Genomic DNA, 27,329 nt, shown 5'->3' with positions numbered 1-27,329 from the left:
AGGACAAGAAGGGAGGCTCAACCCAGCCTCAACTGCAGAATTAATTAACAAATTAATTAACTAACTTTGGGAGCTGGGGTGCTAAAGAAGGGCTCGGCTCTGAGAAGTGGGGGCATGTAAAAGCAGGCACCCATTCCCAGACTCCAAAAAAGCCATTTTTTTTTCCCCTACATTTTGTCCCTTCTGGCTTCTCACTGATCCCTTATCTTTTTGCATTTCAATAGCCCCCAGCAGGGGTGGAACTGAAGCAGTTGGAGAGTAATTATCAGACAATAGCCCAAAGCATATCTTTAAATGCTCTATTCTGACACTGACAAAACTTCCAGGCTGGAGAAAGACTTTTAAAAGAGACTTTTTTTTTTTCCTTTTTTTTCTTTTTCTTGATTTCTTTTCTACTTTTTTTTTTAATCTAAAAGTAATATATGTGGTTATTTTCTATCGGAAAGCAAAGGTTGAGGGACTAGGCTGGGCTTGGGGGGAGACAGAGTACCCACAGTGTCTTTGAATTCCGTATTCACTACTGAAGGCCTCCACCCCCGTCTTTAATTGGCAACTCAGGCTGACCAAGGAATCTACCTGGAGAGGCCCCAAAGAGGAGAGAGGAGAAGGGAATAGTGCCCCTGAGAGACAACTGGAGTTCTGAGGATTGGGAGAGTGGAGGGAGGTCCAGCTCAACTGGCAGTCCTCCTTCTGGGAATTCAGACCCCGGGGGCTGGAATTCAGGTTCCGGCTTCAGTCAGCCACGCCCCTGACAGGATCAGAATTCTAAAGGCTCCATACCTCCTTACACTGGTGGGGGAGCTGCGGGCTGGCCAGTACCACCTGCTGGACAGGAGAGGAAAAGCACCAATTCTAAAGGCCTCATAGGAGGGTCTCATTCTCAGGAAAACTCCATACCCTCCCAGTGAGACCTGGGCCTCACTAGACTGGGAAAATCTGACAAGGATCGACCATATCTGAGGAGACCCACTCACAAAAAGGTTACATAGAGGCAGAGCAAGAAGCAGAAAAAACAAGAGGGGAAAAGTTCTGATCAACTAAATAGAACCTAAGTTACAGGTCTAGAATAAGTTGAACTGAATAACAGAGGCCAGAGAATAAAGACTACCAACAAGAAAACCACCAGGTAAAAGACAGAAAACAAGCTCCAAAATAAACAAATCAAGAAAATCAGATGCCTAGACAACTTAAGATAACAAGCCATACCAGGAAACATGAAAACATGGACCAGCCAAAGGAACAAACTAATAGCTCAGCTGAGACACAGGAGTGGAGGCAACTAATGCTAAATAAATTTGATGAAATGAAGGAAGATATAGCAAAAGAGCTGAAGAATATAAAGACACTGGCTGACCATAAAGAAGAATTCATAAACTTAAAAAAACAAATGGCAGAACTCATGGGAATGAAGGCCACAATGGAGGAGATGAAAAACACAATGGAGGGATACAACAGTAGATTTGAACAGGCAGAAGAAAGGATCAGTGAACTGGAAGACAGGTCATTCGAATTCATACACACAAAAGAACAGATGGTGAAAAAAATGGAAAAATATGAGCAGGGTCTTAGGGAGCTGAGTGACAACATGAAACGCACAAATATACGTGTTATGGGTATCCCAGAAGGAGAAGAGAGGGGAAAAGGGGCAGAAAGAGTAATAGAAGACATATTCACTGAAAATTTCCCAACTCTTATAAAAGACAGAAAATTAGAGATTCAAGAAGTACAACGTACCCCAAATAGAATAGATCCCAATAGACCTACTCCAAGATACTTACTGGTCAGATTGTCCAATGTCAAAGACAAAGAGAGGATTCTGAAAGCAGCAAGAGAAAAGCAATCCATCACATACAAGGGAAGGTCAATAAGACTATGTACAGATTTCTCTGCAGAAACCATGGAGGCAAGAAGACAGTGGCATGATATATTTAAGATACTGAAAGAGAAAAACTGCCAGCCAAGAATTCTATATCCAGCAAAACTTTCCTTCAAAAATGAGGGAGAGATTAAAACATTTTCAGACAAACAGACACTGAGAGAGTTTGTGAATAAGAGACTGGCACTACAAGAAATACTAAAGGGAGTGCTACAGGCTGATAGGAAAAGACAGGAGAGAGAGAGTTGGAGAAGAGTGCAGAAATGAAGATTATCAGGAAAGGTAAAAGGAGAGGAAAAAATAAGATGTGACATATAAATTCCAGAAAACAAAATGGTAGTAGAAAGTACTGCCCTTACAGTAATAACACTAAATGTAAATGGATTAAACTCCCCAATAAAAAGACACAGACTGGCAGAATGGATTAAAAAACAGGACCCATCTATATGCTGTCTACAAGAAACTCACTTTAGACACAAGGACAAACATAGACTGAAAGTGAAAGGTTGGAAAAAGATATTTCATGCAACAACCAGAAAAAAGCGGGAGTAGCTATATTAATATCAGACAAGTTAGACTTCAAAAGCAAAACAATTAAAAGAGACAAAGAAGGACACTATATATTAATAAAAGGGTCAATTCATCAAGAAAACATAACAGTCATAAATATTTATGCACCAAACCAGAATGCCCCAAAATTCATGAGGCAAACACTGCAATCACTGAAAGGAGAAATAGATACCTCTACAGTAATAGTTGGAGACTTCAATACACTACTCTCATTAATGGATAGAACATCTAGACAGAGGATCACTAAAGAAACAGAGATGTTGAATTGTATGATAAATGAACTAGACTTGACAGACATTTATAGAACACTACATCCAACAACAGCAGGATACACTTTTTTCTCAAGTGCTCATGGAACATTCTCTAGGATAGACCACATGTTGGGTCACAAAGCAAGTCTCAACAAATTTTAAAATATTGATATTATACAAAACACTTTCTCAGACCACAATGGAATGAAGTTGGAAATAAATAAAAGGCAGAAGGTCATAAAATTCACAAACATATGGAGGCTAAACAACAGCCTCTTAGAAAACCAATGGGTAAAAGAAGAAATTACAAGAGAAATTAGTAAATAGCTCGAGGCAAATGACAATGAAAACACAACTTATCAAAACTTATGGGATGCAGCAAAGGCGATGCTGAGAGGGAAATTTATTGCCCTAAATGCCTATATTAAAAGAGAAGAGAGAGCAAAAATTGAAGAGTTAACTGCTCACCTGGAGGAATTAGAGAAAGAACAGCAAACTAACCCCAAAGCAAGCAGAAGGGAAGAAATAACAAAGATTAGAGCAGAAATAAATGCAATTGAGAACAGGAAAACAATAGAGAGAATCAACAAAACCAGAAGTTGGTTCTTTGAGAAAATCAATAAAATCGATGGACCACTGGCTAGGCTAACAAAAAAAAAAAGAGAGAGCAGATGCAAATAAATGCAATCAGAAATGGGAAAGGAAATATAACTACTGACCCTGCAGAAATTAAGGAGATAATCAGAAGATACTATGAACAACTATATGCTAATAAACTAGACAACTTAGATGAAATGGACAACTTCCTAGAAAAGCATAAACAACCAACATTAACTCAACAAGAAATAGATGACCTCAACAAACCAATCACAAGTAAAGAGATTGAGTCAGTCATCAAAAAGCTCCCAAAAAGGAAAAGCCCAGGACCAGATGGTTTCACATGTGAATTCTACCAAGCATTCAAGAGCAAATTAGTACCAATCCTGCTCAATCTCTTCAAAAAAATTGAAGAAGAGGGAAAGCGACCTAACTCTTTCTATGAAGCCATCATCACCCTAATACCAAAACCAGGCAAAGATACTACAAAAAAAGAAAATTATAGACCAATTTCTTTAATGAATATAGACACAAAAATCCTCAACAAAATACTCGCAAATCGAATCCAGCAGCACATTAAAAGAATTATACACCACGACCAGGTGGGATTTATTCCAGGTATGCAAGGCTGGTTCAACACAAGAAAATCAATTAATGTAATACACCACATCAATAAATCAAAGCAGAAGAACCACATGATCATCTCGATTGATGCAGAAAAGGCATTTGACAAAATTCAACATCCTTTCCTGATGAAAACACTTTAAAGGATAGGAATAGAAGGGAACTTTTTCAATATGATAAAGGCAATATATGAAAAACCCACAGCTAACATCACACTCAATGGGGAGAGACTGAAAGCTTTTCCTCTAAGATCAGGAACAAGACAGGGATGCCCACTATCACCATTGCTATTCAACATTGTGCTGGAAGTTCTAGCTAGAGCAATTAGGCAAGAAAAAGAAATGAAAGGCATCCAAATTGGAGAGGAAGAAGTAAAACTTTCACTATTTGCAGATGACATGATTCTATATGTAGGAAATCCAGAAAAATCTACAGCAAAGCTACTAAAACTAGTCAATGAATACAGCAAAGTAGCAGGCTACAAGATCAACATGCAAAAATCTGTAGTGTTCCTATACACAAGTAATGTGCAACAAGAGGAGGAAATCAAGAAAAAAAATCCCATTTACAATAGCAACCAAAAGAATCAAGTATTTAGGAATAAACTTAACCAAGGACACAAAAGACCTTTACATAGAAAACTATAAGAAACTGCTAAAAGAAATTGAACAAGACCTGAAAAAAATGGAAGAACAACCATGTTCATGGATTGGAAGACTAAATATAGTTAAGATGGCAATTTTACCTAAACTGATTTACAGATTCAATGCAATACCAATTCAAATCCCAACAACTTACTTTACAGAAATAGAAAAACCAATAACTAAATTTATTTGGAAGGGTAAGGTGCCCCGAATAGCCAAAAATGTCTTGAGAAAGAGGAATGAAGTGGGAGGTCTCACACTACCTGACTTTGAAGCATATTACAAAGCTACAGTGCTCAAAACAGCATGGTACTGGCATAAAGACAGATATACTGATCAATGGAATCGAATTGAGTGTTCAGAAGTAGACCCTCACATCTATGGACAACTGATCTTTGATAAGGCAGTGAAGCCGAAGCAACTGGGAAAGAGCAGCCTGTTCAATAAATGGTGTTTGGAGAACTGGATATCCATTTCCAAAAGAATGAAAGAGGATGTCCATCTCACACCTTATACCAAAATTAATTCAAAGTGGATCAAAGACCTAAACATTAGCACCAAGACCATAAAACTCTTAGAAGAAAATGTAGGGCAATATCTTAAAGATCTTGTTAAAGGAGGTGGTTTCTTAGACCTCACACCCAAGGCACGAGCAACCAAAGAACAAATGGACAAATGGGATCTCCTCAAAATTAAACACTTTTGTACATCAAAGGACTTTGTCAGAAAAGTCAAAAGGCAACCTACACAATGGGAGATGATATTTGGAAACCACGTATCAGATAAGGGTTTAATATCCAGAATATATAAAGGAATCCTGCATCTCAATAACAGAAAGACAAACAATCCAATTAAAAAATGGGCAAAAGACATGAACAGACATTTTTCTGAAGAGGAAATACAAATGGCTCAAAAGCATATGAAAAAATGCTCAACTTCACTGGCTATTAAGGAAATGCAAATCAAAACCACAATGAGATATCATCTCACACCTACCAGAATGGCCATTATCCAAAAAACAGAAAATGCCAAGTGCTAGAGAGGATGTGGAGAAAGAGGCACACTTATTCATTGTTGGTGGGAATGTAGAATGGTGCAACCACTCTGGAAGACAGTATGGAGGTTCCTCAGGAAGCTAAATATAGATTTGCCATATGACCCAGCTATTCCATTGCTGGGTATATACTCAGAGGAACTGAAACTTAAGACACAAACAGACATTTGTAAACCAATGTTTATTGCAGCATTATTCACAATTGCCAAGAGATGGAAACAGCCCAAATGTCCATCAAAGGACGAGTGGATAAACAAACTGTGGTATATACACATGATGGAATATTATGCAGCTGTAAGACAGAACAAAGACATGGATCATGTAATAATGTGGATGAACCTTGAGGACATTATGTTGATTGAAGTTAGCCAGAAACAAAAGGACAGATTCTGTATGGTCTCACTAATATGAACAGACATTAATGAACAAACTTTGGGAGTTAAAAGCTGACAACACAGGTGACCAGGAGATAGAAAGAGGGCAGAGATCAGCCATTTGATGCTGAAGGACTACAGAATGTTTAGGATTGATTGCATAGATCCAGAAATAGATAGCATAATACTGTGTGATGGTAGCATAGTATTGTAAGTACACTGAACAAAGATGTCTGTGAGTAAAGCTGAAAGAGGTGGGATAGGAGAATGTATGACACCAGAGGTAAAGATACATGATAAAGACTGGCACTGTATAACGTGGCAAAAACTGGAGTGGCCAATGACTGTTACTAAATATACAAATATAAAAATGTTTTTGCATGTGGGAAAGCAAATGAATGTCAACCATGTAGAAATTTGAAAAATGGATGGTATTCAGGAAAAAACATAATCAAAGCAAACTGGAGTCTATGGTCAACAGTAACATTGTAATATACCTCCATTAAATGTAACAAAGGCAATATGCCAATGCTAAATGTGTATGAGAGGGGGATATAGGGGAGTAATATGGGATTCTTGGTAGTGGTGTTATTTGCTGTCCTTAGTAGTATATTGTATTGTATGACATGTTATTTTTCTTTTTATCATTTTTTCTTATTGCTAAAAAAAAAAAAAAACAAAACAGTTTTTCTTGTAGTAATCAGTATGTTCAAGTGCTGATTGTGGTGATAAATGTACAACTTTATGATGATACCATGAACAAGATTGTACACTGTGGATAAATGTATGGTATGTGAATATAACTCTATAAAATTGTAGGAAATATATATATAGGAGTAAAAGTGTTGGAGAAAACATGGTGAGAGGGATGATGCCTCACCAATATGGACTAACTACAATGTGTAAACTCAGAATTGAATCTTAGAACATAGCCTAACGTGGACACAATAATTGTAATAGTCCCTAGATTGTAAGCTCTTACAGCAGTTAACTCTATCCCTGAATTGTAAGGCCTATCTCTAAACTTTGAGATGCTGATCCCCTAGCGTATAACGTGATTGGTCTCTGGAACAATGCATATCTCTGAGACACCTGAAACTCAGAGCTAGAGCTCGGCAGATATGAATGTCGGTATTAGTGCATATAGCCACTGTCAAAAAAAAAAAAAAAAAAAAAAAAAAGCTGAAAAAGAGCCCAGACTTCAATTAGTGATATGAATGAAGCGGGTCTGGTTAAGACCAGGGCAAGCCAGGCCAAAGGATAAAGGTTGAAACTGATTGTGTTTTAAAACTTCAACTTTCATATGAGACCAAGGGAATAGATATCTATTTGGTACAGGATCTAAATTTTCTTAACAGTACAACTCTACAGTGGATTTGTTCAAACACCACAATTGCATGGAACTTTGAATAGGAAGTGAGATACAGTAGGTTAGTATAGGCTGGAGTGAAATAGTGACACATCCTAGAGTAATTTGGGCAGATAATAAAAAATATATTTAATATATTTACAGCTTCCCCCTCCCCAGCCCCGAGGATCTGGGGGAAGGTGCGGATGTGTTGGACATCCTCACCTGGACTGGTGTTGATGTTGTCACAAACATTGGGACTGGCGGTTTGATGTGCTGAGCCCTCGAGCATGGGACTTGCCCTTATGAAGCTCATTACCACAAGGGAGAATCTAAAGTTGTATGTAATGGTGCCTAAGAGTCTCCCCCTGAGTACCTCTTTGTTGCTCAGATGTGGCCCTCTCTCTCTCTAACTGAGCCATCTCAACAGGTGAACTCGCTGCCCTCCCCCCTATGTGGGACCAGACTCCCAGGGGTGTAAATCTCCCTGGCAACGCAGAGTATGACTCCCGGGGATGAATGTGGACCCGGCATCGTGGGACTGAGAGTATCTTCTTGACCAAAAGGGGGATGCAAAATGAGACGAAATAGTTTCAGTGGCTGAGAGATTCCAAATGGAGTCGAGAGGTCACTCTGGTGGACATTCTTATGCACTATATAGATAGCACCTCTTAGGCTTTAATGTATTGGAATAGCTAGAAGTAAATACCTGAAACTACCAAACTCCAACCCAGCAGTCTGGACTCTTGAAGACAATTATATAATAATGTAGATTACAAGGGTGACAGTGTGATTGTGAAGACCTTGTGGATCACACCCCCTTTATCTAGTGTGTGGATGAGTGGAGGAATGGGGATAAAAACTGAAGGACAAATGGGGTGGGATGGGGGGATGATTGGGGTGTTCTTTTTTCACTTTTATTTTTTATTCTTGTTCTGGTTCTTTCTGATGTAAGGAAAATGTTCAGAGATTGTGGTGATGGACACATAACTATGTTATCATACTGTGGACAGTGGATTGTATATCATGGATGATTGCATGGTATGTGAATGTATTTCAATAAAACTGAATTTAATAAAAAAATGTACAGAGTTTCTATCTGGAATGATGGAAAAGTTTTGATAATGGATGGTGGTGCTGATAGCACAACATTGTGAACGTAATTAACAACCCTGAATTATAAGTTTGAATGTGACTAAAAGGGGAAATTTTAGGTTGAATATATGTTACTAAAAAATTTAAAAAAATCCATGGTACTGAACAACACAAACAGTGAACCCTAAGTTAAACCATGGGCTGTAGTTATAGTACAGTTATAAAAATGTGCTTTCACCAGTTGTAACAAATGTACCACACCAATGCAAGGTGTCAATAATAGGGTGGTATATGGGAATCATGTATTTTATACATGATTGATTTGTAAAACCACAACTTCCCTAATTTAAAAAAAATGAATGAAAACAAACAAACACACACCATTAAATAATATGAGGGCACTGCAAAATATACCACTAATAGGAATCATACGGTCTTACTTATTTTGCATCCCCTAACACTTTTACGTTAAATTCTTATCACATTATGTATCTTTGTAACATCATACTCTTCCGTATGTAATCTGCAGACCTATGTAATCTGCAGACCATAACCAAAGTTCCATTATTAATTGTGTTACAACTGATTCTTATTCATACAGTCTCCCCTTTTAAAACACCTGATCTAGAGTATTGCAATGTCATGATTATGTCCCTCAAGCAGATGAATGCTGGTCAGTATATATAAACCAGGAAAACAGAGTTAGTGGAGCACAATCATTGATATTCTAAAGAGAAAATAGGGAAATCATTACCTGTGTATTCAGAGAACTTAGATTAGTTGGCATGACTCCATGACATGACTTTAAAGCACTTGAAAAATAATCTTAACAGCAATTTCAAATTAATGGTACAATTAGAGTCATTAAATGTTGACGGACTGCAAAACAAAGTTTTAAAGATAGAAACTTTAGTGAAGTCATATTAATCAAAATAGCAGAGCAGACCGATTATAGCATGTTTCAGTTACACCTGCTTCATTAGAAACAGATGGTTCAATTAGCCTCTGGTTTGTGTAACTCATTAGGCTGGGCTTAAATATTCATTTTTAAAATAAAGATGAATCAATAATTTTTAAAGTACATTTTATAGCTCATGTTTTTGATAATCTACATTGAACAGTAGTTATTTCTTTTATGTTGAATACTAAATTAATCTGTGAATTAAATTTATAACCTTACTTTTAAAAAAATTATGCTGCAGGGAGAAATATCCATATAGTTGTAAACTCAAAAGCCCTATTTGTTTTCTTTCTTTCAGTTGAGGAGAAAATGGATACATTGGGTAAGGATGAAACAGTATCTAATACATTTGAAGCATTTAAAGTTTTTTTCCCTCATCTAAGGAAAGCAGGCAGAATTTATCCTGATGTAATCATTGGCAAAGGGAAAACAGGAGGTAAGAAAATTTGAAATTGGAAAATCAATACAGATATTTTGACCTGTGGACATGCTTTGAAGTTTGAAAATGTAATCCATTAATATGACTCACACTGATTTATAAACCACTTACTTGTCTGACATTGGTGTGGACTAGAAATCAGCTGACTGTCTGGCAGAAAGTAATAGTTCAATAAATATTTAGCAAATTGAATTCAAACTCAAGTTTAATACAGATAATTTGAAAATAAGTTAGTATAAGTCAAACATGTATTAAGCATCTACTAAGTTCTTTGCAGCTCTGTTCCCTTGGTTTTGATAAATCTATTCATATCTGGTTAATCCTATTACCCTTGGTCACTAATGCCAAAGTATCAAAAGCTCTACAGAAGAGGTAGTAACTGAGATTAGTTGAAGATTGAGTTAAAGTTTCCCAGGTTTATAAGAGAAGAAAAGCACTTTGGCTACAAGGAGGTACGTTAGACGGAGTCTCAGGATGCCTGCCTTTCCTGCAGTCTCATTTGTTCTCATGAGTGACTCACTCTAGGCAAGGTATTGGCAGGCTACAGTCCACAGGCCAGATCCAGCCCATGGATGCCTGTTTTTAAATACACTTTTGTTGGAAAATAGCCATACTCTTCATTTATCTATTGTCTGTAGCTGGTCTCATGTTATAATGGCAGAGTTGATTAGTTGAAACAGAGATGGCATGATCTGTAAAGCTGTTCCAACCCAACTTATCCCTAAGACCAAAGAACACACCAGGCATGGAAGTGGACATGGGTTTAATTGGGACTTACTGACAGGAGATGATGGTCTCACTGTCGAGGCCAGTCATGGAAAGTGAACAGAACAAAAAAGAGAGAAAGGAGTGCCAAGGGGCAGGGTGGGGTGTGTGTGGAGAGGGTGGAAGGGTCGGGGGGGGGAGTGGTTATAAAAGTTTGTGACAACGAGTTTCTTGTGAGATTTGGTTAAAACAATGTCTCCTGAGATTTCGTTGCTAACAGTGATGGGGTGGTGTTCTAGTTTGCTAATGCTGCCGGAATGCAAACCACCTGAAATGGATTGGCTTTTATAAAAGGGGGGTTATTTGGTTACACAGTTACAGTCTTAAGGCCATAAAGTGTCCAAGGTAACACATCAGCAATCGGGCACCTTCACTGGAGGATGGCCAATAGTGTCCGGAAAACCTCTGTTAGCTGGGAAGGCACGTGGCTGGCGTCTGCTCCAAAGTTCTGGTTTCAAAATGGCTTTCTCCCAGAATGTTCCTCTCTAGGCTACAGTTCCTCAAAAATGTCACTCTCAGCTGCGCTTGGGGCATTTGTCCTCTTTTAGCTTCTCCGGAGCAAAAGTCTGCTTTCAAAGGCCATCTCCAAAATGTCTCTGTAAGCTGAAGCTCCTCTCTCAGTTCCAGTGCATTCTTCAAACTGTCCCTTTTGGCTGTGGCTTCTCTTCAAAATGTCACTCTCAGCTGTACTGAGTTCCTTCTGTTTGTCAGCTCATTTATATGGCTCCAGTGATTTAATTTAGACCCACCCTGAATGGGCGGGCCAACACCTCCATGGAAATTATCCAATCAGAGTCATCACCCACAGTTGGGTGGGGCACATCTCCACAGAAACACTCAAAGAATTACAATCTAATCGACACTGATATGTCTGCCCACACAAGATTACGTCAAAGAATATGGCTTTTTCTGGGGGACATTCAAACTGGCACAGGTGGGGAGGGGCCTGTTGCCTGGTCATGTAGGCAGCTGCGTGTATCTTATAATGGAGGAGGGGATGGGGCCCTGGGTCCTCACAAAAGCCTAAAATACTTACCATCTGTAGGAAAGAAAGCAGTACCTGTAAGGGAATAAATGCTCACTCAGTTCTGGAGGAGAAAAGAATTTATTTACGATCTTGCAAGATAGGGCGCACAGCCAGAAATGTGGTGGGCTGGTGCACGAGAGGAAGAACATGGCCATCTTTCAATCTATTCCTAATGCGCAGGTCCCTCCCCTGTTTCCCCACTGGCTGGGTACTACAGAGGTTACAGCCTATCTGAGAAAGCTAACTAGCCCATCTTTGAGATTTTGAATTGTATAACCTATCCAAGAGAGTTCATTCAGTTTAAATTTCCTGCTGGGAGTTCCTGCCTCTGATTTTATCCCATATCTCTTTACATTCCAGTAACCATGGTTACTTGTCCATATAAGGAGCTGCACAGATTCTCTCTCTCTTCCCTTTACCACAGGACCTGTTTAAGCTGGTTCTGCCTCCATTTTCCCTATTCCATGTTGTCTCTATGTGAAAGCTAAACTTAACCCTTTCTTACAGATTCCCTCCTCTTTCTTTTTTAAACCTTTTTAGTTTTCACATTTTAGATTCTCAAATTTGCCAAGAGCTTTTTCACATTCCTCATCATAGGGATCTTTCTTCTTATGGGGGGGTATAGATTGTTCTGCTGATATTCTTGATTAGAGAAGTTTTGATAGGTCTCTGAACTAGCCTCTGGGCACATGGGATGATGTAGCACCCAGCTGCTGCAAACATTCTGGCTGGAATGATAAAAAAATTAAAATAGACCTTGCAATTCCTTTCCATTTCTCGAACCAGTTTTCCAACCATTCTGTGAGTGGGTTGTCAATGCTAGAATTTTTTGCTAGTTTCTGAAATAAGGCTGTTAAGCCTTGTAGAGCTTTGGTGATAGTTCTGTCAGGCGCTGTATTATTGGGCATGAATGTGCAACAACTTCTCCCAACTATAGCACAGACACCTCTTTTTTCAGCTAGCATCATGTCTAGGGCCATTCTATTTTCCCATGCCATTTGGCTAGTGGCATCTAACTGTTCTGCTATTCCCTCAATGACATCCCTGGTATAGTTGATAAATCTTAGCTGATGATCCACATTTTTATTGATGGTGACCCACCAGAATAAGAATGATTCAAATCCTGCAGCTACTTGATCTCTAGCTTTAAACTCATTAGGAACTTCCCAGGGAACCCCTATACTAGCTACATAAATTCTTCCATTGAAGGAACCAGGTACATTTTGTACGTTTCTCTTTTCTCCTTTGCCTTGGGTTGGTACCTTCTCTTTACTTTCAAATGCCAGGGTGAATGAGATAGCCAATTGAACCAGAGCACAGGTTCCTCCCCACTCTTCAGGTAGTGTTGGCCAGAAAACACCCTTCCCGCAGTACCACCAGAGGTTTGCTCAGGGTATAGTTAGGCTGGAGAAGTTGCCAGTACTATCTTTGCTCACATTCCACACTTTTGTACACAAAGCCATGGTGCCAAGATCCTGGAGCCCTTCTTCCCATCTGAAGAGACAGGCAGAGTGGTTTCCAGGACCAAGGCGAGAAGCTGGTATGGCCTTGACACTTCACTTCTGGACTGGAGGGAAAAGGGAGGACAATGTACTACAACATTCACCAGGAGTAGCATTTTAAAAGAGGAGAGTTATACATTTAAACTCCTTTTCATGCTTTTTCATCCCCAAGGGGAAGGGCACAATCTGAGCAGTGGGTCAGCCTGTTGGACAAGTGTAATGGTTGCTTTTGTTTAGACTCGGGATGGTATATTTGACCCATTCTACCCAGGCATTTGTATCTCCATAACCTGTCTCTATTTCTATGGTCTGCTTTAAGTCTTTGGCCCTAAGTATTCTAATGACCTTGGGGTCAATTTGAACTGGAGAGTTAGACTCCAGCCAAGTTTCCCTTAATGGTTTTCCCTCCAACCTGGGTGAGACCCATCCCTCATACTGTGTGGTCCACCAAGCAGTGTCCCAAGAATAACAGGGGTCAGGCGACTCATAAGTTATACTCTCAAATGTTCACCCCCCCCCAACAATCTTGCGCTCTATTTGAACGGTCTGCTTACATAAATGCTTATATTCCTCCCTCAGTTGTCACTGATGTTTTAGATTTTTACAGCTAATTACTTGACAGATGTCAAATTGTACAGTTTGGGACTCTAAGCCTTTGACTACACTTATAACCAGCTTAGCAGAACCTGTTACTCCTTGAATATGGAACATTATGATCAGTACAAGCAATTTCATGATTAAGCTATACACAGAGCACAGTGCAAACACAGGGCTTAATCCAGCCCTTCCTCCTAGTATGTTCTTTCAACTATTGTCTATTTAGAGTGATCCTTAGGGGATATGAGGTGGGAGTCACTCTCAGGATTCAGGTTGAGTTGCTGGATACTTATCATCTGGTTCAGGCACTGGTCCTTTTACTCGTGTGTAATGAGTCCAGCCTCTTTCTGCTGTTCGGACTTGCCGTCTCAGTCATCAGCAAGACTTGATAGGGTCCCTCGCAGATCGGTTGAAGTTTGGATTCTCTCCATGACTAGATCAGAACCCAGCTGCTGGGCTGTCAATGGGCAGCAAATTCAAGAGGCGGGGTCTGAACCAGCGGTCCACGGTGCCTGAGAGATGATAAAGTAGAAGTACAAGGCCAGTATATAATTCCTAAGGAAAAGATCCTTCGTGTCTAGGGAGGGGAGCTCTCCAGTCCTCCTGGGGAAAGGCAAACCAAAAAGCGTTTCATAAGGGGAAATTCCCAGTTCTTTTCTAGGGGCAGTCCTGATTCTTAGTAGAGCTATAGGTAAGCACATGATCCAGGGAAACTTTGTTTCCAAAACTAATTTAGAAAGATGTTTCTTTATGGTTTGATTCATTCTTTCCACTCTCCCAGAGGATGGTGGATGCCAGGGAGTGTGGAAGTCCCAAGTGACACCCAGGCTTCCCATGAAATTCTGCAACACAGGGGAGGTAAAGTGACTGCCATTGTCAGAGTCTATATTTTCCACTAACCCATAATGGGGAATGATTTGTTCAAGGATAACTTTAGAAGTTCCCAATGCTGTAGCTGAGGATAGAGGGCAGGCTTCCACCCATCCGGTGAGGTGGTCTACAATTACCAAAATATACTTTAAATGACCTATTGGGGGCATTTCAGTGTAATCAACTTGAATGCTCTGGAATGGTCTCAGGCCCGGCTCTCTTCCCCCTTGTACCTGTTTTCTTAAAACCTTTTTATTAATTTTTTTACAAATTATGCACCGCTCACAGATTTGTTTAGCAAGTGTATAAAGGCCTACACATCCAAATTGTCTAAGTACTACATCACACATGGCTTGTACCCCCCAATGACTCCCCTGGTGTAAAACTGCTAATATCTCCCTCATTATTTGTTTATTCGACATTTGTCTGCCATGTGGGAGAAACCGTTTCCCCTGATCATTTAAGGTTGCTCCTAACTGTTCCAGCTCCTTTACCTCTTTGGCAGAGAATGTAGGGACTCCAAACTCTTTAGGGATAGAGGGTATCAGGACCATTATTTTTAAAGGGGGACAGAGAGAGGCCTCCTTAGCCTTCTCATCAGCTAATCTATTGCCTTTTACCACAAAAGTAGGGCCCTTCTGATGTCCATTTATATACACCACTGATATTTCTCTAGGTGAGAGTAGATTGGTTAATACTTGTTTCACCAATTCTCCATGAACCAATTCTTTTCCTTTGCTATTGATTAATCCCCTTTCTTCCCAGATCTTTCCAAAGGTGTGGACAACCCCAAAGGCAAACTTAGAGTCGGTGTAGATTGTACCATCCTTTCCCTCTAATAATTTGAGGGCTTGATTTAGTGCATACAACTCACAAGTTTGAGCTGACCACTTATTGGGCAATCGGCTAGCTTCTTTCACTTCACAAGTTACCCCATCTACAACTGCATAGCCATTGTGACTTTCTCCTTCTAGGACTTTAGAGGATCCATCTATGAACAGTCTTTCCCCCGAGTGCAGGAGAAGATCCCTTAGGTCAGGTTGGACTCAGGTTTGGTATTCAATTAGGTCTAAACAGTCATGCTCAGAGCTTGTTCAGGCCCCTTCCAGAGGAAGGAGGCCGGGTTTAGGCTATGATCTGTTGTCAAGACCAAATCTTCTTTTTCCATTAGGATTCGGGAATCAGTCAACCATCTCCCTGCCCTTTGAGACAAAATGGTCCTCACTTGGTGAGGGGTACTAACTACTAATGCCAACTTCCTGCTTTCTTCTACTAAAAGGGCAGTTGCTGCAATGGCTTGAACACACCCAGGCCACCCCCTAGAGACTGGATCTAAAACCTTTGAAAGGAAAAGCTATGGGCCTTCTTTGGCCTCCCCAGAGTTGGGTTAGGACCCCTAAAGCCATTCCCTTATCTACTGTAACAAACAGGTGAAAGGGTTTCTCGAGGGAAGGAAGTGCTAGAACAGGAGCTTGCACCAGTGTCTGCTGGAGCTCATTTAAAGCCTTTATTTCCACTTCCTCTCATTCTGTATTGTCAGGCTCTTCCTCTAGTAATTTTTGGTATAGCCCCTTAGTTTGAGATGCAAAAGAATCTATCCACAATCTACAGTACCCTACCAATCCCAGGAATTTTCTTAGTTCACTTTTTGTTTGAGGAAGAGGCAACTTGACTATGGCCTGGATTCTTTCTGGATGGATTTTTCTTTTTCCTTCACTTATGAGGTGGCCTAGGTACTTAACTTCCCTTGCTACAAATTGCAGTTTACTTTTAGATACCCTTAATCTTTGATCCCCTAAAAAGTTCAGTAGATTTTTCATAGCTTGAGCCCCCACTTGCCTTTCTTTACCCAATATTAATAGATCATCTACATATTGCAGAAGGGTGATCTCAGGTGGGTTTGGAAATTTTTCCAGTACCCTTTCTATCTCTTGCCCAAAGAGATTGAGGGACTCCATAAAACTCTGAGGTAAGACCATCCATCTGTATTGCTGCTTTTGCCCATTGAAGGGATCTTCCCACTCAAAGGCAAACAGGTCTCTACTTTCTGGAACAAGGGGACAGGCCCAGAAGGCATCCTTTAAATCTACTACACTAAACCACTAATGATGGCAGGGGATTTTACTCAGCAGAGTCTAAGGTTAGGAACTACAGGGTGTCGAGCCTGGACAATTTGATTAATGGCCCTTGGGTCCTTCACCATTCTCCAGCTACCATCTGGTTTCTGGATGAGGAGAATGGGAGTATTAAAAGGGGACATATAGGTCTCTAAGAGTCCATCTCAAAGGAGTCACTGTCTTCCTTTAAGGGGAATAGGATATTGTTTCCAGCACATGACCTCCCCTTCCTTCTTTAACTTGATTTTAATTGGGGGAATTCACAACCCTCCCGTTTCCTTCTTTTACCCATGCCTCCTCCTTAATGTCCTTTTCATCTTCTTCAGTGAGCAGGGCCAAAACCTCAATCCGTCCATTCCTTACCTCTAAATCCAGTCCCATAGGTATTATTAGGTCTCTTCCTAATAAATTACTCCCAGCTTCTGGGATGTGCAACAAGGGAGCTATAATTTGATTATTTTCCCAACAAATGTTAGTATGCTCAAGAATGGGAACTTTAAATCCCTCCCCTCTTATCCCTGAGATGGTGAGGGAACTGCCAGAGAACCTGGCCCTCTTTGGAAGATGATTTACAGAGGATCAAGCTGCTCTAGTGTCTACCAAGAATGTAATTTCCTCTTGATATGGGCAAGAGACAGAATAGTCCTCACTTGATGAGGGGTGCTAAATTTACTAAAGGCTCCTGGTGGGCTTCTGAGATGAGGAGCCTCTGACTCTCCTAGTCTTCGAAATTCATTAGGGGTATAACTCGACCCTCCTTCTGTAAGTCTGGGCACTCCCTTTTGAAATGGCCAGGTTTTCCACAGTGATAACACCCTGCAGAGTTCTGCATTCTCCTTGCTCCTTTATTTAAGTCCGCCCGGCCCTCTCACTTATCTCGCCTCTGTCTGCTTCCTCCATTCTCTGCTTCTAATCTTTTCTTGACCAAGTGGTCGACAGTGATCATCATGACTTTAGCCTTTTACTTTTGCTTTTCATCCTCCCTTCTCACAAATAATTTTTTTGCTTCCCTTAATAACTCCTCCAATGGCTTATTCATCCATCCATCTATTTTCTGGATCTTTTTCTGAATATCAGGCCAAGACCCCTTCACATAGCTGACCTTTAACATTCCCTGGGCCACAGGGTCATCAGGATCCATACCTGAATATTTCCTCACTTGATCTCTCAATCTTTGCAGATAAGCAGAGGGAGACTCATCTTTCTCTTGATTCACCTCAAAAGCCTTATCCAAATTTTGAGATTTGGGTATGGTCAATTTTATCCCCTCTATAATGAGGTCTCTGAGATCCTTCATTTGTGCCCTATCCTTATTGCTATTATCCCAATTGGGGTCAGTACTTGGAAATTTTTGCTCTGCTGCCATCACCCCTTGCCCTAGCAGGTGTTGCCTTTCCCATTTTCAAAGCTGGCCCTCTCACCATTCCTCTCTCCTCTTTCATAAAGAGGATGTTTAATATGCACATAAGTTTGGACCACATGTATAGGCTAGAGCCTAGGAATTGATCTATTTGCTCAGCCAGCCCCACTGGTTCCTATATTAGCGATTTCATCTCCTTCTTAAAATTCCTTACTTCTGCACTCGTTAATGGGCACCTACATACCCAACTTCTTTTGGCCCCATAGGCACGTCCCTCAAGGGGTAAAGGGATTCAGCAGGGTGAGGTTCCCTTACTCTCTTTCCTTCAAGAGTTTTCAGAAATGGAAAATTCTGTATTTCCTTTTTGCACTGTGGTAATTCTTTCCTCAACACTGATGGGTCATATCTGGTGGGGCAGTTGGTGCCGACAGGCCTCCTGGTTCCCCTGGAACCTGTGTGGACTTTATTAAGTCCTCAGACTCTAACAATTTCTGCCCCAGGAGAGGAGGGTAATAGTAGGGAGGAGGAAGGCTTAATAAGGGATCCCAGGGTTTAGATTCTACCAACTCAGCTTCTGAGTTTGGATTTTTATCTTTCACAGGGTAGAGGGAAGTTTTTTTGTTCTTTAGCCAGCATGTGGAGTAATCAGACTCCTCCTTAGAAAAGGTTTCTGCTCATTAACATAAATTACAAGGTTGGCACAGAGCCAGTCCTCCTCTGTCCCGTACTTTGGCCAGAATACATCCGGTGGTGAAATGCTTTCTTCAGTCCAAATGTAACAACAATATTTAATCATTTTAACATCCTACCTAGGTGGACTATCTGAAGGGATGTCCCCGAGGGACTCCATAGGTGCCCCCTTTTCTCCCTCCCCAGCCAGCCAGCTGCCTCTGTTCCCCATTCTGAGTCTTGTCTGGGCTTCTTTCTCAGTTCCTTTTGCTTTGTCCATCTCCTCACGGGAGAAGGGAAACACAAATCAGGACCCTGCACTCGCTTCGTGCAGTATGTCATGTGTCTCAGTCGCACACAATCAGCCTCAGACTCATCACGAATTCCCGACCACCAAGGTAATATAATATTTAATAGTCCTCTTTCCTTACCTTGGTCCGTGCACAGAGTTGCCTGGTCAACCAGAAGCAGGCTTTCCCTTTTCCCCTTTTTCTCATCCGCAACCGGCAGATCCAAGCGTCTGTTCTTGAACCATTCAGCTGCCAGAGACAGGCCCCCAATGGCAGAGTCCAAGACCACTTGTTCTAGTTTGCTAATGCTGCTGGAATGCAAAACATCAGAGATGGATTGACTTTTATAAAGGGGATTTATTTGGTTACACAGCTACAGTCTTAAGGCCATAAAGTGTCTAAAGTAACACATCAGCAATCGGTAACTTCACTATAGGATGGCCAATGGTGTCTGGAAAACCTCTGTTAGCTAGGAAGACACGTGGCCAGCATCTGCTTTCAAGTTCTGGTTTCAAAATGGCTTTCTCCCAGGACATTCCTCTCTAGGCTGCAGTTCCTCAAAAATGTCACTCAGTTGCTCTTGGGGTATTTGTCCTCTCTTAGCTTCTCCAGAGCAAGAGTCTGCTTTCAACGTCCGTCTTCAAACTGTCTCTCATCTGCAGCTCCTGTGCTTTCTCCAAAGTGTCCCTCTTGGCTGTAGCTTCTCTTCAAAATGCCACTCACAGCTGCTCTGAGTTTCTTCTGCTTGTCAGCTCATTTATATGGCTCCACTGATCAAGGCCCACCCTGAATGGGTGGGGCCACGCCTCCATGGAAATATCCCATCAGAGTTATCACCTGCAGTTGGGTGGGGCATATCTCCATAGAAACACTCAAAGAATCACAGTCTAATCAAAACTGATACATCTGCCTACACGAGTTTACATCAAGGATAATGGCATTTGGGGGGACATAATACATTCAAACCAGCACACTGCTCAATCAGCGGGGCATGCCTTCTCTTTGTCCACCTCAGGGGTCCCCCTCCAAAGCTCCAGATCCCAGACGAGCCCCCAAGTTGTCGGAAATAAAGCTGTACCTGTAAGGGAATAAATGCTCACTCAGTTCTGGAGGAGAAAAGAATTTATTTACAATCTTGCGAGATAGAGTACACAGCCAGAAACGTGGTGGGCTGGCGGTGGGAGGAAGAACATGGCCATCTTTTAACCTCCTATTCCTAATGCGCAGGTCCCTCCCCTGTTTCCCCACTGGCTGGGTACTACAGAGGTTACAGCCTATCCGAGAGAGCTAACTAGCCCATCTTTGAGATTTTGAATTGTATAACCTATCCAAGAGAGTTCATTCAGTTTAAATTTCCTGCTGGGAGTTCCTGCCTCTGATTTTACCCCATGTCTCTTTACATTCCAGTAACCATGGTCACTTTTCCATATAAGGAGCTGAGCAGATTCTCTCTTTCTTCTCTTTACCACGGGGCCTGTTTAAGCTGGTTCTGCCGCCATTTTCCCTATTCCATGTTGTCTCTATGTGAAAGCTAAACTTAACCCTTTCTTATACCATCTGATGCTTTACAGAAGACTTATGGTAACCCCTGCTCTAGGCAGTTACTGGGAAATAAGTAGCCTTGTTCTGTATCACATGCCTCTGACATAATAACCAAGCTCATTGTGTGGGGGTAGAGGTACCAGATAACATTATTTAAAATCTATTGAATTCTTAGTTTCCCACATAACTGTTATATGTTTTCTTTCATTATCTTATTACCTCATAAAAATTCAGTGAAGTAGGGCTTATTATTGTTTCTATTTTGTACCCAAGAAAGCTAGGGCTTAAAGAGATTAAGTCCCCTTTTTTTAATACAATTTTATTGACATATATTCACCTACCACACAGTCATCCAAAGCATACAGTTGTTCACAGTATCGTATATAGTTGTGCACCCACCACAACAATTTTTGAACATTTTCATTACTCCTAAATAAATAAATAAAAATTAAAATAAGTATAAAAATAAAAGTAAAAAAGAATACCCAAAACATCTCATACCCCTCCTCCCCCCATTATTCATTTACTTTTTTGTCCCCATTTTTTTTACTCATCTGTTCATACACTGGATACAGAGAGTGTGAGCCACAGGTTTTCACAACCACACAGTCACACTGTATAAGCTATATGGTTATATGGTCTTCAAGAATCAATGATACTGTGTTGCAGTTCAACAGTTTCAGGTATTTCCTTCTATCTATTCTAATAAACTAAAAACTAAAAAGAGATATCTACATAATGCATAAGAGTTACCTCCAGAATGACCTCTCAACTCCATTTGAAATCTCTCAGCCACTGAAATTTTATTTTGTTTAATTTGTCCTCCCACTTTTGGTCCAAGAAGGCTTTCTCAGTCCTATGAAGGCAGGTCCAGGCTCATCCTCAGGAGTCATGTTCCATGTTGCCAAGGGGATTTACAGCCCTGGGAGTCATGTCCCACATAGCAGGGAGGGCAGTGAGTTTACCTGCCAAGTTGGCTTAGAGAAAGAGGCCATATCTGGACAACAAAAGAGGTTCTCTGGGAGTGACTCTCAGGCACAATTTTAAGTAGGCTTAGCCTCTCCTTTGCAGTAACAAGCTTCATAAGAGCAAGCCCCAAGATCAAGGGCTTGGCCTACTAAACTAGTAGTTTAAGTCACTTTCTGATATCACACTTATAAAATTCTTTAACTGCATCAGATTCTCTTTTAGGAGTTTACTGAATGTGGCATGTACATACACACAGGTATGTGCATGTATTTGTGAGTGTATGTGTGAGTATGAGAGAGTGCATACTAGACAAAAGCTATGGTTTGCAGCAGGAGAAGTAGAAAAACACAAGAAAAAATACATGGAAGCTATAAGATATTAAATGACTAGGATAAGCACAGCCTTGGATAAGCAGCTTCAAAGATAAGCAGAAGATAAGGTAAGCCCAGGAGGCAAAGTGAAAGGAAGAAGGAGGGAGATGGTGGTGATGGGGAACTCCTTGTGTGGGGATGGGGTGCTGTTGAGATAGCCCAGTCATCAGAGCTGTGTTAAATCCTGAAGAATTATAGAATTCCTAAACTATTTCCTGATATTCAACAATGCTATATTTATGGATCCTTTTGGTGGCTTTTGGTTATGTTTATGGATCCTTTTGGTGGGAGAACTGGCTTGCATATAAACCATCAAGGATGGTAATCTAAGGGGGATTTTGTTCCTTACTATCAAAAGACCCTCACATGTGCAACATATGCAAAAGTATTAAAACCATTTGGCATGGCCTATTGGGGAATTCATCATTGGTCTTACTGATTCTGTATTCTAAATATATCTAAAAAATTCCTGCTCTCTGTAGCCCCTCCATAACAATTTTTGATTGAGGCCCTCATTATTTCTTGCCTGGTCTAGTGAAACAGACCTGTATTTTTTTCTAATGGCTTTAGTATCATTAAAGTCAATCAGTTCTTTATCCTCAGAGATACATTACTAAAATAACTGATTATGTCTGACTCTTAAAATCCTTCAACAGATCCCTAGTGCATATAGGATGAAGTTAGTTCCTTGACATGGCATATACACTATAGGCTGTAGCTTTCAGATTTCCATTTCTGCCACATTCCAGCATCCCCAAACCACTTTCAATTCCTGCAAATATGTCAAGCTCTGAGATCTCATGAATGCTGCAGTGTTGATCGCTACATATAATTAACACACTGCCTCCTGTCAGCCCACACCTGTTTTGTCATTTGAGCTCTCTCAGCCATATGATCTTTCAGCATAAATGACTACTTCTTTGTGCTGTCTTCCATGTCCCCTCATTTAAAATTCTGTTGTATGCTGGGAATTTATGAGGTCCTGGGATATAATGGTGAACAAGAAATGGACCCCAGCCTCACAGAGACAGATGATAAGGTGATTCCAGTATTAAATGATGAGCGCTGTGATTTGGGGAAATACATGCATGAGGCAAGGAACCTATATCAGGGGAATTAGGGAAAACTTACTGGAGTAAATGTCATCTAAGGTGAGACCTAAAGGGGAAAAAGGAATGAAACAAGCTAAATAAGGAAAAGTAGGTGGTAGATAATGGAGAAGTAGAGGATCTGGTCCAGGAAGAGGAAAAGAGATGTGTAACATTCTAAAGGCAAGAGAGCCTGAAAAAATGTGTGGTTGTGTGCACACTTGGGGCAGTAGTACCCTTTCATTAGTACTGAAAGACATGGGGTAGAGGCCAGATAATGAAGGGACTTGACCTTTCATTTATCCACCCAAATGTATTGACACTACTGTGTGTCAACCATTATGTTAGTGCTGCAAGATAGAAGCAGTGTCTGCCCTCATCAAGCTTACATTCCAGCTAGGAAGCCAGACGGGTAACATCAATAAAGAGAGTGATAAGTACTATGAGAGATGAAGTAAGATTATATAGTTGGTGCATCCAATCTAATTTAGAAAGGGTTAAGTATAAACTTGTGGTCAGAATGACTATTCAGTTGAACCCTGGAAAGTGAGCAGAATTAATATAGGGAACCAGGAGAAGGAGAGTGTTCTAGGCAAAAGGAATGGCATATGCAAAATCCTGGAGGCGAGAGAGTGGTGTTTTGTCACTTTGAGGAGCTGAAAGACATTAAATAAAGCTGATCTAGAGAGGCGGTTGTTGGATCAGAAGAGATAGTGTGGGACCAGGTCACTAAGGGCCATGTACACTCTTGTAAATGCATTCTTTATCGTACGGGATGGGAAACCATTCCAGGGATTGCATTGTATAGTGGATCACTCTGCTTCAAACTTAATTCCTGCCTCACACCATCCATAAAAATAAATATCAGGTAAAGTTTAGATCTAAATATGAAAGGCAAATAATAAACCATCTAGAAGAAAATTTAGGATTATAACCCAGGGATAAGTTAAGATTTCTCAACAGGACTCAAAAAGCACTGACTATAAAGGAATTAATTGATTAATTGGACTTCATTAAATTTAAGAATTTCTGTTCATCAAGAGATGTAAAACATTGAAAAGGGAACCCAGAGTGAAAGGTGATATATGCAGCACATATAACTAACAAAGGGCTCATATTCAGAATATATAAAGATCATCGATAAATAATAAGAAAAATGCAGACAATTCAATAGAAAAATGGACAAGAGCTTAATCAGAGATTTCAGAAAAGATATCCAAAAGATCAGTAAACTTGAAAATATGCCCAAACTATTCTTACCAAAGTTCACTAGTTTTTTTTGACTGAACACTTCTCAGTTTGTTGTATTTCAGAGCCCTTAAATATTGGTTTTTGGTAAATTTTTTACTGATTTCCTATAGCTTTTTAGGGAGAGGATTTTCTGATCTCCTCACATAGCCATTCCAAAAGTCCTTAGCCCTCCTTTTAAAGGTGGGGTAATGGAGGATGGAGAGGCTGTATATCATGCCCAGTTACCACCAGATACAAGCAGACAATGTTACCGCCAAGGTTGAGCTGGGAGACTTCATTGACAGACTCTTAATAACTATTTAAGATAACATCTTCCCAGTGCTTCAGTCATTATTGGGTGATAAAAGTCACCAAGGAGCATGGGCTCATTCCGTCACATCGTTTGGAAACTACTTCATATTTATTTTTTCACAGCTGAAAATATTTCATGGTATTTTCCCATTTGGGGGTTCCAGCTTTTCTTTAGGAAGAATAGTGCAGAATCAACCAGTATGCTACATTTCACAGTTAGATGAAAGTTATAATAAATGGAAAGTAGATAGTTTTATTTTTTACTACACTGAGATCCTCCAACATGACCACATCTTGGAGTCCATTTAATGTGTTTGTTAACAATCTCTGCAAATGGAAGTTTCCTCAGGCAGAAAATGAAATGTTTGATAAAAAATTGAAAGTAGTTTGAATTTTTTTCATAATAGTTTCAGGAACTCTTTTTATGACCATAGAACTAACCCAAACCTAGAAATGAATATGTATTAATGCTAAATGTTTCTTTCTCTGTGGTTTGAAATGGTGATGCCATATCCCTATGTTTGCAGTTTCTTTTGCACTGGGTATTCCCACTGTTAACAGAGGAAATTACAGTTACCTGAAGCAAACCCTGACCTCTGTTGTCTCCAGGATGACTCTTTCAGAAGAGAAGGATTCTGTGGTGATTGTTGCTATTGCAGATGTATGTATTAAAAAAATCAGTCTTTTCCTTACTTCCAACCTATGGTCTCCACATTCCATTCTTCAGTGGTAATCATGGTACCATTTTGAAAAAAAAATAATTTCAAAAAAGCAATTCATAATCACCTTTATTGGATGGCAAACAATATATTCAATACTTTGACACCACCAAGAAGGAATCAAATATGTCAATCTACAAAGAAAACATAATGGTTTACTGTGGAGAAATAAGATTGATAAGTTTAATTTGCATTTAATATCGGAGTTCTGCATACTGCTTGGTACAGAAATTACTTTTACAAATAATTAAATAATTACAAATAATTAAAATTGATACTATAGTAATAAAATCTGCTGAGCCCAATACAGGGTTGGTATATGAATGAAAGGATAATTTATACTAAGTAATAATAACTATCATTTATTCAGGGTCCCTATATCTGAGGGGCTATCAAAGATTTTTTATACACAGTATTTATAACTTGCATATCATCCTTGTAGAGTAGGTATTATTATCCTGATTTTACAGTTGAAGAAACTGGAGCTTAAAGAAAGTAAGTAACTTGCCCAGTAATAAATAGAATCAAACTCAAAACCAGATCATCTGGATTGCTCCAAACTTTTCAATCTTGCCTCCAACACATGTAAAACTATAAAGTACTATATAAATATTAACACAATAGGAACTTTTGGAAAAAAATTTGGCATCATGTATCACATTTTAAATGTGTATATATCTTTTGTCTCAGATATCCTAATTCTGAGAACGCATCCTAAGGAGATAATCAGGTGGGTGTTTCAAAATAATAAATATATGACAGTGTGGTATGATTTTAAAAACACATACTCTGGTTCTAGATTGCCAAATGCCAGCTTCTCCTGGCTTGTGAACTTGAGCAAGTTACTTAAATTATCTATGCTTCACTTTTTTTAATCTGTAAAATAATGAAGCTATATTACCTATGTCTTAGGGGTTTTTGAGGGATTAAATGAACTAAGATATTTAAACTGCTTAGAATGATGCATAGCACATAATAGGTGTTCAATAAATAATTACTTCCGGAATGTTCAGTGTACCATTGCTTTGTAAAACAATAATATTGGAAACACGCAAAGTAACTATCAATGAGGCTGATTAAATACTTTTTTACATGTCTCTACAGTGCAGTACTTTGTAGTCATTGAAAGGAGAATACTGCATTCACTGATATTAAATGATATCCCTGTCATTTCGTGTGAGAAAAAATTGCAAAGCATCACATTTAACATAAAATTACTATATAAAATGAGAGAGAGAAAAAAGGAGGGAGGTAGAAAGGAAGGAAAAATGGATTTACAGATAGATGAAATGTATAAAGAAAAAAGGGAATGAATACTCTTGGTAAGATGATTTCTAAAATATAAATAATGGTTATCTCAGGGTGCTGGGAGTTAAAAGGATCTTTGTTTACCTTTCTGTATTGTTTGAATTTTCTATAATGAACATATATTTGAATTGAGAAAAAAATTTCTAAAATAAACAAGCAAAAGAAGAACCAATAGGAAAATACAAATAAAAGACTAAACAATCATTTTCTCAAAGTTTATTTTCTTAAGATTGGAAGCATACATATGACCTCCAAAATGTTCTGTCACATTTCCTTATTTTATGTGCTTCAGTCTTAATTTCTTTGCTACTGTTACAATACACATCTGCCTAAAATTTTTAGATCAATAAGAAATATTGGATAGCAAAATTAAAAACGGAATATAAAATGCTTAGGAGCTATAACTTTAGTGCTATGTATAAAATACATACCTTTCAATGTGTGACAAATAGCTGGTAATTAAATTTATGGCTATCTTAAGAACCTTAAGTATTACAATAGATCTATCTACATCATGAAATATTTTTAGACAAACAACCTAACTATATTTATTGAGAATTACCTTTCACAGGACTCATATTTGACAGAAAAACTGTCATTGTTTAAACTGTTTTCAGAATTTTATATAGAAAATACTTACGATCCTTGAGGCCACATCTTGTAAATGCTATCAGTTATTTTACACACACACACACAAAAATCATCCTGAGAGGATGAACCATCAAAAGCTATTTACAATTGAGTCTGGCATCTATTTTAG

The 27,329-nt window shown here is 39.5% G+C and overlaps 1 protein-coding gene across 1 annotated transcript in view; it reads left to right on the top strand.

Moving 5' to 3' along the window:
• The window catches only part of MGAT4D (MGAT4 family member D), a 103,533-nt gene that overhangs the window by 34,700 nt on the left and 41,504 nt on the right, over positions 1-27,329 (top strand). The window contains exons 3-4 of the mRNA XM_037831483.1: positions 9,693-9,830; positions 25,070-25,203. Coding sequence (XP_037687411.1) covers positions 9,693-9,830; positions 25,070-25,203 — 272 coding nt within the window. The remainder of the gene's footprint in view (positions 1-9,692; positions 9,831-25,069; positions 25,204-27,329) is intronic.

This window comes from Choloepus didactylus, chromosome 3, assembly GCF_015220235.1.
Source record: "Choloepus didactylus isolate mChoDid1 chromosome 3, mChoDid1.pri, whole genome shotgun sequence".
NCBI lineage: Eukaryota > Metazoa > Chordata > Mammalia > Pilosa > Megalonychidae > Choloepus > Choloepus didactylus.
Note: the sequence above shows the minus strand (reverse complement) of the source record. Positions and strands in the feature narration are given on the sequence as shown.